The sequence below is a fragment of the Mobula hypostoma genome, chromosome 13 (genome assembly GCF_963921235.1).
Source record: "Mobula hypostoma chromosome 13, sMobHyp1.1, whole genome shotgun sequence".
NCBI lineage: Eukaryota > Metazoa > Chordata > Chondrichthyes > Myliobatiformes > Myliobatidae > Mobula > Mobula hypostoma.
Window position 1 is genome coordinate 17,617,842 of NC_086109.1, and position 15,760 is coordinate 17,633,601.

General features: G+C 43.5%; 1 protein-coding gene and 1 long non-coding RNA gene across 5 annotated transcripts in view; one reads left to right on the forward strand and one right to left on the reverse strand.

Moving 5' to 3' along the window:
* nuak2 (NUAK family, SNF1-like kinase, 2) overlaps positions 1–12,549 on the reverse strand; it is a 48,206-nt gene extending 35,657 nt beyond the window's left edge. Inside the window, exon 1 of the mRNA XM_063065380.1 lies at positions 12,096–12,549. Coding sequence (XP_062921450.1) covers positions 12,096–12,332 — 237 coding nt within the window. The 5' untranslated portion in view covers positions 12,333–12,549. The remainder of the gene's footprint in view (positions 1–12,095) is intronic.
* Positions 12,550–12,699: 150 nt separating this feature from the next.
* LOC134355461 (uncharacterized) overlaps positions 12,700–15,760 on the forward strand; it is an 88,677-nt gene continuing 85,616 nt past the window's right edge. For all 4 annotated transcript variants that reach the window (XR_010020088.1, XR_010020089.1, XR_010020087.1 and 1 more), the window contains exon 1: positions 12,700–12,903. This is a non-coding gene — a long non-coding RNA (uncharacterized LOC134355461). The remainder of the gene's footprint in view (positions 12,904–15,760) is intronic.

Consider the following 15,760-nt stretch of genomic DNA (forward strand, 5'->3'; position numbering starts at 1 on the left):
GACAAGACTGACAAGAGAGAACTGCGACACACTCCTGTCTGAAGAAGAACGGTGTAGCAGGCGGCTGGTTTATTCTCCATATTTACCTGTGATAAAGAACACAGTCTGACCACATGCCATCAAAGTCACTAAGACAGAATATATAGAAGGGGAAGCAGAGGGGATTTAATAAACAGTGCTTAAAGAGAGGCACACTGAGGCAGAGGGCTGCCTGACAACATCAGGGACTCCGTGCTTTAGGAAAAAAAGGCAGCTGCTTTGAAGTACAAACAAAACCCTAAAATGTATTCCAAATGTTAACTGCTTTTTTCTTCTCCCAATTCATTCTTGGGATGTCAACACAGCTGACAAGCAAGTGTTTATTGTCCATCCCTACCTGACCTAGAGGAGGTGCTGGTAAGCCATCACCTTGAACAGTTGCTGAAGCAGGGTTCTTTTTTTGATATTGAACTGATATAAACAGATTTTTTTTCAATATAAAAATAAACTTTATTGGTAATTTTTAAAAATATTTACAAAGATAAACTGTGCAATGCTTTTCTGTTCTTGCATTCATAGTCAATGCCTTCAGTGCTGTTTTGTGACATTTGTTAAAACCAATGGGACTGTTGCCATTCGTGGGTTCACTGTGCTACAAACCGCCACGCAGTGTGCACGTGTTACACTACCGTGGCTCTTCTCAAATCTCACCAGAATGCTTCACCACCTCGTGTAACCTCTTAGCTGAAACTCTGGGGCAGCAGTAATCAGGAGAGACACAGGAGTGACTTCTGGTTAAAGTTCACTCGCACTGGCTTGTTTTCTTTTAAAATAGGCCATTACGCAAGAGGACGTTGATTTGCTGGTTTCAGTATTTCAAAATTAAACATCTTCTATTGGGCGTCAGCAAGCAGGTGGAAACCAAACTCCTGAATCGATCAATTTTCCTCCCTGCCAGCCTGCATTCTCGTATGTATGTCTGCCAGATTAAACGTTCCCCCTGAGCAAACAAGCACTGGCCAGCTCTAACCAACAGGGCTGCAGGGCTAATTGTCATGGATTTAACTCCAGTATCTGCCTTGTGCAAATATTTATGAGAACATTTATAAAAAAGCTATACAGCTTCACTGCTCTGTAAGCTTGTGACCATCTTGGAACCCGAATTGCTGTGTTCCACCAGCATTTTGTGCGTTACTGTAGGTTGCCAGCATCTGCAGAATATCACAATCATGATAAGCCCAATTTCTACATTATTTCCTCACCCGCCCTGCTCCTCATCCCAAATCCTGATGGAACAACTCACCCCAAACAGTAGGAGAACGCCTTGGTGTAACATTTTGTATCTCACTGATTATCAAGTGGAATCGTCAAATTAAATACAAATTTATATATTATTGTTGGATCTCTACCGAATACAAAATAATATTCAAATTATAAAATTCAACATATAATAGTCAAAAAACTATTTTTATCCTTACATTTAGTTGCATTTCCTGTACTCATACCTCGTTCTCACTCTGTAGGACGACCAGATGATTGCATCTATAATCACCTTCACAAATACTTTGAATCGTGCAATTTCCGACAAGCAACTGTGAGTTTCAGCAGTGCAGGGAAAGGCCATGGCCAAGTTTAACCTGCATCGTTCCCTGCACTCGACCTCTTGCACAGAGCACTCCAAGCGCCACTCTTGCCGAGTCAGGGTTTGCTGGGACACGCCTGGGAATAATGAGCCATCTTCGGCAGGCTCACCACCAGACTAATCGAAGTCAAGGACACTTGGTGCTTCTTGCGTTTACAAGTGATCACTTAATCTCGGCTGCTCCTGGGATTGACATACCTCACCCTTCTCAAAGAGGTCTCAGAATTCCTGAATGAGACCAGTCCCTGCTTCTTCAAGATGGCTGGTCCACCCACTTTGACAAGGCTATGGAGGAATCTCCAAAGCAAAGAAAAAAAAATAAGTGAAGAAATAACTGAAAGGTTAAAACTGCCCAAGGTGGTCCTCCGAATCTGTTGCTCGCAATTGATTATTTTTTCTTTAACTGGACACAGAATATATTAACAAAGATCAGCCAGCATTCTCCACTGCCACTATCCTTAACTATTCCCATGCTACCAAAAGCATTTCCATCCATCCAATGATACAAACCTTTTATCAGTTAACCGCACCACAGTTCAACTTCATTGGGACCCATTGCCCAATTGGACAAGGCACTGATGTTTTTTCATGTGATTACACTATCATTTATAGGATTATCAATGGTTATCAAATGATACCTGGCAGCTGTCCTGGAGGCTACAGTTACAGCCTTACAATTACATGTTGCCTTTCACGAGATGAGAATTAGACAAAGCACTTCTCAGCAGAATGAAGGTGTTTTGGGGTACAGTATCATTGTGGCACAGGGAACGTGACAACAGTGTGCTCCCACAGTAAATACCAGATAACCTGTGGTGGTGATTGATCATTACCTACTCTGAAATGGTACCAGGGAGTTCTAGCTCATTATCCGGTTCAGAGTGAGTAAAAATAAACAGCACCTCTGGCAGTGCAGCACTCCCACAATACTGGAGTAACAGCTGAGAGTTTTGTGGACAGGCCACCGATTCATAGTCGCAAACATGCAATCTCCTAGCTCATGGATCCGTGCGGTTCCCAGTGAGCCGGGACCAACAGAGGACGTTGCTGTGGATCTACAAGGTGAACTTTAGCCATGAAAATGGGAACGGTGGAAGACCTCAGTCAGTCAAGCAGCACTTGTGGAAGGAGAAACTATACAGCAACCCTTCTTCAGAACTTTAGTCATGGTGAGCCTCCAGCCTGGAGTCTGCCAAGGTCCACACAAGGATGCCTCCAGGTTTAATCTCTTTGTGGAGAGTGATGAGGGAGCTTTGAACTACTCTTGGATAAATGGGGAGGAAAACTTTCCCCAAAGTACACAACAGACACCATAACACTAGGCGCAGTATTTCCACAAATCTTTGAGCAGATGATGCAAGAACAGAATCAGCTCAAGTGCGCCAAAGGCATCCCCGAAATTGCTTCAAGTGCTCGTCTTCAGATGTATGCTAGAGTAGACTATTTGACCCTATTTGTGCGCTTCTGTAGGTCAACTAGCCGACTCTAGCGCACACCTGAAAAACGGACATTGGAACCAATTTTTCAAACCAAGAATGGACTCTGAACCAATTTCAGGGACGTCGAACTTGACGAGCATCTTAGCCCAGCAGCGTAAAACTGGGGAGACAGTCGTCAGTTTTCCCCCCTTCATCATCCAATTCAGGGCACTCTGTGAGCAGCCTGGCAACTGATTAACTGTAATTGCACGAGAGGGACATTTTATTGCTCGTTACTTATTTGCTGATATTACATTTCAGTTATGCATTCTACACCAGAACAGCCTTTTACGATGCAGTTCTGGCAGTTTTTATTTGCAAACGAGATCAAAGGTTTAATGTCTCTGCGTTTGATACCAATCCAGAGCAAAAATAGAATTGAGAAGAAGTGAACAATGTGGTATTGTTTCCTGGTTACCTTGGTCAAGGCCATGAATTTTTCAGATGCCCTGTAATAAAAATAGGAACTAAAGGACAACTTACGGAGGAACCGCGAGCTTTATAGCCTCACATTCCTGCTTACCAATCACTTACATCATGGAATAGTACAGCACAGAAACAGGCCAGTTGGCCACCACATCCTTGCCAACCTTTTGTTCCCATCCACAAAAAAACCCATTTACCCGCATTAAGGACCATATCTTAATTCTACCTACCAGTTGTGGTTCCACATCCCAATACGTGTTTCTATAGAAATGATATCGGTATCAGTTTTTTTAATATAAAGTATTTTAATTAATTCCTGGTCTCAGTTTTCTTTTGAGAGGGTGGGAAAACCAGACCCACATTTTCACTCCCCCAAGGAGGGCTTCTGGTGAATAGATATTTTTCAGGATAGATTAATTTGTGTCCACTGTTACATTATTCTGGGGCTGACATGTGTATAGAGGACTTTGCTGTGAATCTACAGGCGAACTTTAGCCATGGAAAGATTGCTGGGATATGCAATGAAAACAGGAAAGGTGGAAGGAGAAACCAGTCAGCAACCCTTTGTCAGAACTTTAGTCACAGTGAGCCTCCAGCCTCGAGTCTGCTGAGGAAGGTGCCCATCATCGTAATGCCGAGGTTTAGATGAGGATGCTTCCAGGTTGAATCTCTGTGGAGATCTGCTACACTGAGCGCATCGTAGTTAAGCTCTGCATCACGTGGCATTCAGGAAGGCCCCCCCCACAGACTGGACCGCTGAGTCAGCAACCCAATTTCTGATCAAGCCTTTGACGAAGCTAAACAAGTTGATGCACCAAAATCCACCTCATACCAGGGAGATTGCAAAGGATGCAGTACCAGAGATCTGACACATGGCGAATCCAACTAGTCTGGGAGAAATTAATGAACTTATGGCCGTTTCCTAGAGCCCTTAGGAATTCCCCCTCACCTCTTGTCTGGCTCTGGGGTCTGAATGAGATCAGTTACTCCAGTGACTCTGCAGCTCGTTATTTGTTAACCATGAGGCTCCCAGGATGGTAGAAGGCAGATAAGTCTAGACCTCTTTCTTTGTCAAGCACTGCTTAATTTCCCCATAAGGGATTTGGCAGATTCAAGCCATCTTCAGATGGGTGTTAATAGGTAATTGGAAACCCCTAAACCCCACTCAGACCTGCTTTCTGTTTACATTGCACAGATTTAGCACTAGCCCACCAAGATATCTCTCACTCTCTTCGCCTTTTCAAATATGTCGGACTCCATGTTTCCAAACTAGGATTTCTCATTAGAAAAAGACAGGAGTCTCTAAATATAAATACAACAAATATACATATAAATCTAAATATATAAAAAAAGAGAGAGCTCAGAAATCTGATGACCTGAGGTATTTTTAACATGAAGAACTAAGAAAGGTTGGTGAACTATCCCTCCCTCGGGTCAATGTGCAGCACTACAAATGTATCTTAATTATACGACACTGTAATTGAACTTTCTCCAAAGTGAAAGCAGGCTTCAGAACCAGAACGGGTGCGGAGTTAATCAGTACGTTTACCTGCTCTCCATGTTCTTTGCCATCCCTCTCCCATGTTTAACGAACAGTCTGCCTTTCACACAGCTGCACCTGTTTGAATAATCTCATCCAGGGCTCCCATCCAGAAAAGCACCAACTCAATGAGGGCACTGTTGTGAGAACCCCTGTGATCACACAGGCCAACTGACATAGTGCTAGGGGGCAGCGTCTCTCCAGCGAGTACAAAAGAGCCGCTGAACACTGCCTGGGTACTGCATTTATCTGAGCAGTAATAAAAATTCCACCATTTGATTAAGTTGTAAAGATAAATATCTAGTGTATTATTTCTAAACCACTATGTAACTATTAAAGTAAATGATAATAGATAATCTATATAGAAAGACATTTATAAGCAGTAGAAAAATTGCTGATTTATATTTTCCAACTTCAAAGTAAATTTTATTATCGAAGTCCAAATCATATACAACCCTGAGATTTATTTTCCTGTGGGCATACTCAGTAAATCTATAGAATAATAAGTATAACAGCATCAATGAAGGACCGCCCAACTACAGCATTGTACCGGTGTGCAAAAGATGACAAACTGTACAAAGAGAAAAAGAGGAAATAATAATAATAAATAAAAAAAACAATATATATCGAGAACATGAGACGAAGAGTCCTTGAAAGTGAGCCCATTGGTTGCAGGAACGTTTCACTGATGGGACATGTGAAGCTATCCCCTTTGGTTTAAGAGCCTGATGGCTGAAGGGTAGTAACTGTTCCTGAATCTGGTGGAGAGAGTCCTGAGACCCTTGTTCCTGATAGTAGCAGTGAGAAGGGAGCACGTCCTGGGTGATGGGGTTCCCCGATGATGAATGCTGCTTTCCTGCAACAGTTTCCCCACAGCATTTAGGGGAAGAGGCATCCTTAAACCCTAAACAATAACCCACCCCCTTTTTGGGTATAGAGCGCCGTTATTTCATTGTTACTGGGCAATATACTGTATGGCGATGTTTTGTGGGCATCTCACAAAACTATGAGATATACTTTTGAGCTACTATCACTGCAATCTCCAGCCTGTAATTTCCCTTTCATAAACGTACTTTTCAACTGCCAAAACAACTTTACCATCTTCATTTTTTTTTTGTATTTGCAGAGTTTGTCTTCTTTTGCACATTTGCTGTTTGTCAGTCTGTGCGTTTAGTTTTTCACTGATTCTATCGTATTTCTTTGCTCTACTGTGAATGCCTGCAAGAAAATGAATCTTGGGGTAGTATATAGTGGCATACACATGCTTTGAGAATAAATTTACTTTGAACTTGATCTGGCACACCCTGTCTGAAAGCACTGTGGGACTACATGAACCCAGTAGTTTACCCACTTTCTTAAGGGTCATTCAGGAGAGATAATGGAAGTTAGGCTCACTGGAAAAAGACACACATTTAGAATAATTGAAAAAAAATAGTAGTAGTTGGTTTCCTTACACCTTTGTTGCCCTAGGCACTGTTCCTCTCAATTTATTATTTAGTACAATCCACCTTACCTAGTATTCATGCAGGAGCAACAACAAGCTGTCTTGGTCTTTCCAAATTGGGGTCAATGCTAACTAAGGCAATGAAAAGAAAACTCTACCATTACACACAATATCCAAATATTTCTGTGTGATAAAGCTTGATTGAAATTGTTATTTTTGTTCCCTCCACAAATCGACAGTTTACTCTTCATAAACTGGGATGTCACACTAATCGGCACCAAAGCACTAGCAACCTTGTGTTTGATGATATACAATGGCTCCCAAAAAGCCCAAATTTCAAATCTATCCCTGGCTTTTTCCCTCCACTGCTCTGTAATCAGCTTTATATGGTCCTTCAAGCCGTTTGTGCGCCTCCTTTTCCGCCATCGTGCTGATCCTCGGTTTGATCCGCTCCAACATTAACAGCCTCTGAGATCTTGCTCTCTCACACCCTATGTACACAGTGTCTAGAACCACCAATAGACAACCCCTTAGGAGAACATCACACCCTACTGATTCTACAGCTTCAAAGCTGAGCACCTCTACAATTATTCATGTGGCCTGCTATCCAGTTCTGTCTCAGGATGTTTTATTGCATTAAAGGCACTTCATGAAAAAAAATGTTATCAGCTCCAGTTTTAGGATCCGGTTCATTTAAGTGCACTTTATCTTTTACCTGCACTGCACTTTTACACTTTATTCTGCATTGTTATTGCTTTAACTTACTCTATCGCAACGCACCCTTTCAGGTTTTGGTCAGTATGAACAGTACGCAAGGGAACCTTTTCACTGCATCTTGGTGCGTGTGACACTAATAACCCAAAACCAAATAGCAAAGGCCTAATTCTGCAGGATTTTTCCTAATGCTTTCAATGGTCAGTGGGTGCAAGTTCACTGCTACATGACACAATAGCTAGATTCCAATCCACACGTCACTCTGTCGTTCCATTCCCCTGAAAGCATTCAATTAGATGAATGACGGGGCAGGGTCTGCCCTTCCCAGGGAATGCAATCCCATCAAGATGCAACAGGCAGAAGTTTTAATTTGTAGCATTCTCCAGGGTGCTGGACAGATAAGCAAATCGATATCAATGTTCTTTCTCAGGCCAACATCTTGGCACTGAGGCCCCCCAATATATATAAAAAAATCAAGCAACTCTGTTGGGCAGATCACTGTCTGAAAACTGATTCTCGAAACACTACTCTGAGAATTGGTGATAGGAAGCGATTACCAGGCAGACAAAGGAAACAATTCAAGGAGGGCTGCTAAGCCTCTGAAAATAAAATGCAAGATTCCACCCCCCACCCCCTTCCCGGCCACACTCCCCACAGAATAAGCAGCCCACGATCACTCAAAGTGAAGAAGTAAAGGAATTTGGGATTGTATTAAGAATTTCAAGACCATGCATCAGAAACACACAGAAGCCCCGTGTAAATGGTGGATAGAGCACCATCTTCCAAATTACACACCCACCCGTCAGGCACTCCCAGCCCCATCTCCCATAGCTTGAGAGCCCAAATACTGGATGTGTCACTCATCTCAGAGCGACAAAACAATAAGTCTTCTCCACTTTCAAAGAACAACCCAAAAAGAAACATAGAACAAGTAACATCTACAGCACAGGTCCTTCAGCTGACAATATTGTGCCAAGCTTATAACTACCTCTAAAATCAATCTAACCCATTCCTCCCACATAGCCCTCCATTTTTCTATTATCCATGTGCCTAGCCAAGAGTCCCTTAAATATCTCTAATGTGCCTCTACAACCACCCCACCTGCACGTTCTACACATCCACCACTCTGTTAAAAAAACCTACCCCTGACATCCCCCTACACTTTCCTCAAATCACATTAAAATTATGCCCCCCATATAATCTAATTCTGCCTTGGGGAAAACGTCTCTGACTAGCCACTTGATTTATGCTTCTTGTCATTTTGTACACCCTGATCACTACAATCAGTTCAGTAAAGTGACAACACAATTAATACAAACTAGCCAGGGATTCATTGATTTCAGTTTCGTTGGGCTGCTCCCCCAGATCCAAGCCTCTCTGGCACGTGGATAAGACGTCCTTTGAGATTACCATGGCCCTTGAAAAGAATCTGGCATCACTGTGGTCAAACAGCTCACTCGGTCGTACATCCCGGACTCAAGAGAGTTGGGAGAATGACCAAGCACATGATTCACGGGCAAGTGGCCAGTCACATGATATGGTCTCAGGAGTGAGCCAGCATGCTGGAGGATGGGAAGGCTTTTATACTCCAGTCCTTTCTAAATGAATGCTATCTTTGCATTTGCCTTCTCTGCCACCGACTTAACCTGCAAGTTAACCTTTAGGGAATCCTGCACAAGGATTTCCAAGTCCCTCTGCACCTCTAATCTTTTATTATAATCCAAGGTATTTTTATACGTTGCCCCGTACCGCTACCGCAAAACTACAAATTTCTCGACATACATCAATGATAATAAATCCGATTCTAATTCTGACTCAAGTTGCAGGCAGAAACTTTTATACAGGAAGAAGTTCCACTTTCAGGGAAAGTGGCATCCCTCATCAAGGACTTCACTGTCCAGGCCGTGCTCTGTGCTCTCCTCTTGCTACTGGTATCAGGAAGGAGGTACAGGAGCCCGAGGTCCCACACCACCAGGCTCAGAACAAGCTACCAGACTCCTGATGCAGAGCAGATAACTTCACTCACCTCAACACTGAGCTGATTCCACAAACTCATTTTCAAGGACTCTACCTCATGTTCTCAGTTTTATTTATTATTATTATTTTTGTCTTTGCACAGTTTGTCAGTCTTTGTCCACGTGCAGTTTCTCATTGATTCTATTATATTTCTTTGTTCCACTGTGAATGAATCTCAGTAGCATACGGCGACTTATGCATATTTTGATAATGGATTTAATTTGAAGTTTGTTTATATGCGACGGGTGCAATCCTTCAAAATGCCCTTGCCTGATATGCTCAAATCACCAAGGCAGATCTCAGTGAACTTTGCCACTTCATCCTGGGTTCAACGGCAGCCACGAGGCAGGGACCAGTGCAGAGACCGTCCTTCTATTGGTAGCTCAGGCAAGCAGCTGTGGTCAGCCAGTGAGTGCAGCGGACCGGCATCTCCACCTGTCCATCTCCGGCCAGTGACTTGCAGAACGCTGGTTCAAAGCAAACTGAAAACCCAGCCGCTTTACCATCTGTGCATCGTTCTGTTTCATTAAAATCCCTGCAGCTATCCGAATTAATCCTAAACTTGGCCATTATCTGAGCCAAACACAGCGTCTAGTAGATATTCTAATTTGCCCCATCCTAGTTACATTTCAACAAGTGGTATTAAAAAAAGTCCAAAGTAAATTTATTATTAAAATACACCCAAGTCGCCATATGCTACCCTGAGATTCATTCTCTTGCAGGCATTCATGGTAAAACAAAGAAACACAATACAAATACAATGAAAACCTGCACACAAAGACTGACAACTTGGACGCTTCAATGAAGGAAAATTGAACTATAGACGCAGTCTGCCTATGGCTTCACACTGTGGGGTGGGGGGGGGGGAAGGCTGTTTACAGGCTGTCCATGAGAATGATCAGGTTGTTTTTACAGATGGCCACAAGTTGTTAAGCAAGAAAACACCCCCCCCCCCAATATGGTAACTGATTAGGAAGATTTACTAAAAGTGGAGACTGGAAACTAGTTCTACTGACCATAGAAACAAATATATCAAACTTCTGAACTTAATCAGCATGAGAATCAGATGCAATATCGCCGGCATATGTCATGAAATTTGTTAACTTTGTGGTAGCAGTACAATGCAATACATAGTAATAGGAAAAAAGTGAATTAAAGCGTTAAACACGACAGGAAGAAGGCAAGAGAATGGGGTTGAGAAGGATGATAAATCTGCCAAATGACCTTCTGCTCCTGTGTTATGGAGTTTGTTGGTACTCAGGGATGTCCATTTGTTGGGTGTTCATAACCTGGCGACAGCAGACAAGTCAAGTTAGCCACACTGCAAAGGGAACAGCAGACGGTCATTCCAATTTTCAAGCCCATTCAATACACCTGCCTCTAAACATTAGTTTTGAACGGGTTTATAAACATTATCAGAACCTATGGGGGAGGGGGAAAAAAGAGGTGGAGACATTGTTAGATTTTATGGTTTGGAAAACTTTGAAAAGACTCCCAAAATTTCCAAATGGTCAGGCGCGCTCTACTGAGAAGTAGAGCGCGGCAGTTCTGATAGAAGGTCATTGACCTGAAATGGTAATTTCGTCTCCCTCTCTACAGATGCTTAATATTGCCACTGTTTCATTTCAGTTTTCCAACACCTGCGGTATTTTGTGGTTTTGTATTGGAGAATTCAAACTGGGTGTTACCGGCAGCCTGCATGATCTTTTTAACTAGTTGTGTGAAACGGGAACTCGTACAAGGCAAGGAAAGTCAAAACAGTTTTCATAACCAAGTCCCGCGGAACAAAATCGACAACTTGCAGCCACCGTAACCATCCGGCTCTGCTTCAGAACCGGCAGGACAGCGGGATTCGGTTCCCAGACTTTCGGGAAAACGTGCAGGAAATCACCGATTAATATTTCATTGGTGCAGACAACAGAGCACCGGGTGACAAACAGTGCCACGGATATCTGCTGCCTCTGGAAATTTAAACAGGGTAAAATTATGCCTTGGCATCATTTAAACAAAATATATTCAGGCAGATGGACAGTTCTGTCGTCTGACCGATATTAAATGTTTTAATTATTAACTGGATCTGTTATAATCCATTTCAACGTGCATTATATAATCCTCAAACCATAACTTGAGGAAATATATATGGATGTATATAATATTTTCTTCAAACCATAACAAGGTGAGGAAAATTACACAGTATAATATAAACGATAACATGCTTTATTGTATAATATAGAACATATACACGCAGAAAATATATTCTGTAATATTTTGGAAAATTGCATTAGAAAATCTATGATCATATTACAATAAAACACAGCCTTTTACAAACAGGAGGAATTCGGAGATTATTGTGTATGAAGCTGTTTAAAAAACAAAACCACACACTCAAAAATGCTGGAGAAACTCAGGTCAGGCAGCATCTATAGAAATTAATAAACAGTGGACGTTTCGGGCCGAGACCCATCATCAGGACGGTACAGCATCTCGGCCTCGGAATTATGGTCTAACCGTTTAGAAAGAGCATCGATCCCAAATCTGTTAGACGCGGGTTGGGATGGCGAGCAGAACCGCTGATGAGGCAGGTTGGAAGAGGCCCCGATCTCCGGGATCCGGGTGTAAATGAAGCGAGTCATTAAATTTAAAGGCGCCGTACTCCAGGGAAATTAACAGCGAGTCAGTTTCATTGAAGTTGACGGGAACGCTCAGGAGAGATGCCGTCAGCATCTCTCTCCCCACCCAGTCTTTGTGCTGCAAATTTCCCCAGCGGGTGGAAAAACTTGATGCTAACATGCAAACAGATTTAAATAACATAATTCGTTTTATTTAAAATATAGAATGAATTGCAGAAATGCTCACCACTCGGCCGGATCTGTCAACTGCTTTCTTCACTTTGCCGTAAGTGCCTTTGCCCAAGGTTTCGCGGAATTCGTAGCGGTGTTTCAGGTTGTGCTTGTGATGGTGCCGCTTCACCGCCTGCCGCTTCAACTCGGGCGTCTGCGCCGAAGAGCGGGCGCCCGCCGGCTGATGGTGATCCCGGCCGCCGCTTACGGACGGGGGGCAGGCGGCACCCAGACAGGGAGAGGCTGGATCCATGCGGGGGGAGAAGGAAGGAGATCCGAAGGGGAGACAGGGTGGAAATAAAAGTGCCGGAGACACTGAGTGGGGGAAGGAGGAAGAGAGAGAAGCAGCGTTGAGTCCAGACGGTCAGAGTTTGGCGGTGAAACGATACATATTTTGAACGCTGCTACTGTTCCTGCATTATGCAGGTAACAGGGACACTAATGTATCCTCTCACCAACACACTTGCAACACTCCAGCCCGTGGTCGCGTGTGAACCCTTCAGCAGACGCCTAATTAGCCTATCCCCTCCCCTTGCAACGCCCAGGCCAATAGCCCAGCCTCAGTGCGTCGTCAATCATTCACCGGGTCTTCCTTTAAAAAACTGTATTATCAATATTAAAAATAACGTACGTCCCATTAATCCCTTCCCTTCCCTCGCCGCTCGCTTTGCTGCTATGCAGGGTCCCGACACTCCGTGTGTCGAGGCACTTTCTAATCTCTTGCTATTCGGCCACAAGAGGCATCATCGTCACAGATAATAGGCACGGGAGCCTATGCAGTGCGGGATGATGCAGCTGGTCAATGAATTGTAATGAGAATACAGGTATTTTACACCCCAAATCTCTCCATCTTCTCACACACCCTTCGCCCGGAGATTTTCAGGCAATCCCGGGTGAAATCCGTTACCGCGACTCGGAACGGGGTACGCGCCGGCACTGCGGGCTCACCGGGAGGTAGGGCGAATAAAATAATCAGATAGTGCAAATCGCTCCAGGCTTCCAGTCGGTGACCTTTATCGAACAGAAGGTGCTCGGAGGTTGAGTCAGAATTCTGAAAATCCCAAATAAGAATAGAATTCGTAGGCGAGAGATAGATAAACTGTTGAGTTTACCTCAGAACTGACATCAACCTTTCCCTCCAAAAAGTCACCTGATTACTTGCCCGGCTGGTTTGACATTATTCTACCGGTGATTTGTACAGGATTAAAAAAAACTAAAAGTGAAACCCGACGTCATCAGAATGTGTTTACAAAACTATAAGTCTTTAGGATGAATGAGCAATTCCTGGAACTAACTAGCACCCAGCTGGCATGAAAGAGCAGCAAGTCCTGTGCTGAACGAACGCATGCCTCAGAGATGAAGCCTCTTTCTGTGGAATAGCAGTTGGTATTTAGAGCCAAGATCCTGATCTTGTGTATTTTAAGTAGCTTTATTTATATGTTCATTTTATCTTTTGCATGTTTTATGTATGTGTTCTATGTTTATTGCGGTCTTTATATTACTGTTTTTATTTGTGCTGCATTAGATCCAGAGTAACAATTATTTCGTTCTCCAATACCACAAAACAATCCTTGATTCAAATATATCCAGCATCTTCCTCACCCATTCCATTTGTTACACAAACTACCAGGATTACCTCAAGGCTCACTTGCAGGCTGAGACTGTAGTAAAGAAGGCAAACGCAACGTTGGCATTCATCTCCGGAGGACAAGAAAATAAAAGCAATTAGGCACCCCTGAGGTTTTATAAGGCATTGGTCAGACCAAAATTGGAATACTGCCTGCAATTTTTGGCCCTGTATCAAAAGAAAGGTATGCTGGCCCTGGAGAGGGTCTAGAAAAAGGTTGAAGAGAATGATCCCAGGAATAAAAGGATTAACATATGAGGAGAGTTTGATATTTCTGGACCTGATGCAGTTCAGAAAGTCAAGGAGGATTTTATCTACCGGACACTGAAAGGCTTGGATAGAGTGGACATGGAGAGAATGTCTCCAGTAGTAGGAGAGTCTAGGATTGACAGGTTCTTGGTTGGTAAAATGGGTTTAGGGTTAGGGGAGAAGACAGGAAACTGGGGTAAAAAAGAAATCAACCATGACCTAATAGCAGAGCAGACTTGATGGGCTGAATGGCCTAATATCTTTTATCTTATATCTTGTGGTCATATGGTCTTCACCCCACTGAAATCAGAAACGTTATCAGTGAGAAATCCATTGATTTACTGTTGAAATTATTCCCACCCTTTCTCCACTTAGGAAGATGTGGGGAGAATATTCTACAGATGCCCGGTGGCATAAAGTTCTTCATTTTTCATCTTTGGCAATGTGTGGTTATTCCATTCTAAATGACAATCTAAATTAATGTAGATCTTTTACCTGGGAGAACAGTATAACCAGGAGACAGGGACAATTTTCCTTCGCCCCACTTCTCCAGACAAAAAGAAAAACCAGGGCCAATTGCAGTGCTAATATTCCAGACGGTGCCAGTGCAATATTAGACTGCCCACAAGGGGGAGCAGAATTCCATGTGCACTCCCATTGATAGTCGTCAATAATATAGGCACTCAACCCAGAAATAATGAGCCTCGCAAGCTACAAAAACACATATTTCTTCAGTAAAGATTCATCATGAGCAACATCTGGCTGATTAGAAAACATTAGTTAGTATTACTTAGAAAATCTTAAAAGTTCTGAGTTTGCTGTACTTGCTGGCATTTAGAGCGTACAAACACACCTGCTTCTTCTCATTAATGCTCTCTTGAGACTGGGGATGACTTGCTTCTCCACACAGGAGGTTTTTGCAGATGCTGGAGATCTTGAGCAACACGGAGGAACTCTGCAGGTCAGGCAGGATCTGTGAGGGAGAATAAGCAGTACCAGTTTCGGGCTGAGACCCCCCCCCATCAGGGCTGGGAGGGAAGGAGGGGGAAGCCAGAATAAGAAGGTAGGGGAGGGGAAGTAGTGCAAGCTGGCAAGTGATAAGCGAAGCTAGGGGAAGTGGAAGGTGGGTGGGTGGGGGTGGTGGATGAAGTGAGAAGCTTGGTAGGTAGAATAGTTAAATGGCTGAAGAGGGAATCTGATAGGAGAGGACAGTGGGGCATGGAAGAAAGGGAAGGAGAAAGGGCACCTGGGGGAAGTGAGGAGAAGGGAAGGGGAAAGAGGGTAACCAGAATGGGGAAAGGAAAAGCAGATAAGGGGAAGGGGGAGAAATTACCTGAAGCTAGAGGAATCGATGTTCATGCTGTCAGGTTGGAGGCTTCCCAGCCAGGATAAGAAGCGTCGTTCCTTCAACCTGAGAGTGGCCCAAGGTTAGTGAAGAGTAGTGAATACTCACTCCCCATCACTATCCAGTTGGAGCAGTCATGCCCAGGTCTTGAGCAAGGATAGGACTGGGCACTCATTGTGCCACCCAGCCTGGATGAAAAGCTGTATTGTGGCACTGCACTGAATTGCAAAAGGCACATGGAACCATGTCCTTGCACATCAGCAGAGGGCGAGGGACTGAAGAGTGAGACAGCACTTCCGCAGTTGTTTAGTTTAACAGATTAGTACTTTCTTTCTCACCGAAAAATCAACTTGCATTTGTTTCCCTAAGAAACTGGTTTAGTCTAAATATGGGCAGAGCAGTTTCCATCGGGTGACCCTGGGAAGGGTCTGTATGAATTCCATGGCTGCAGTGACATCAG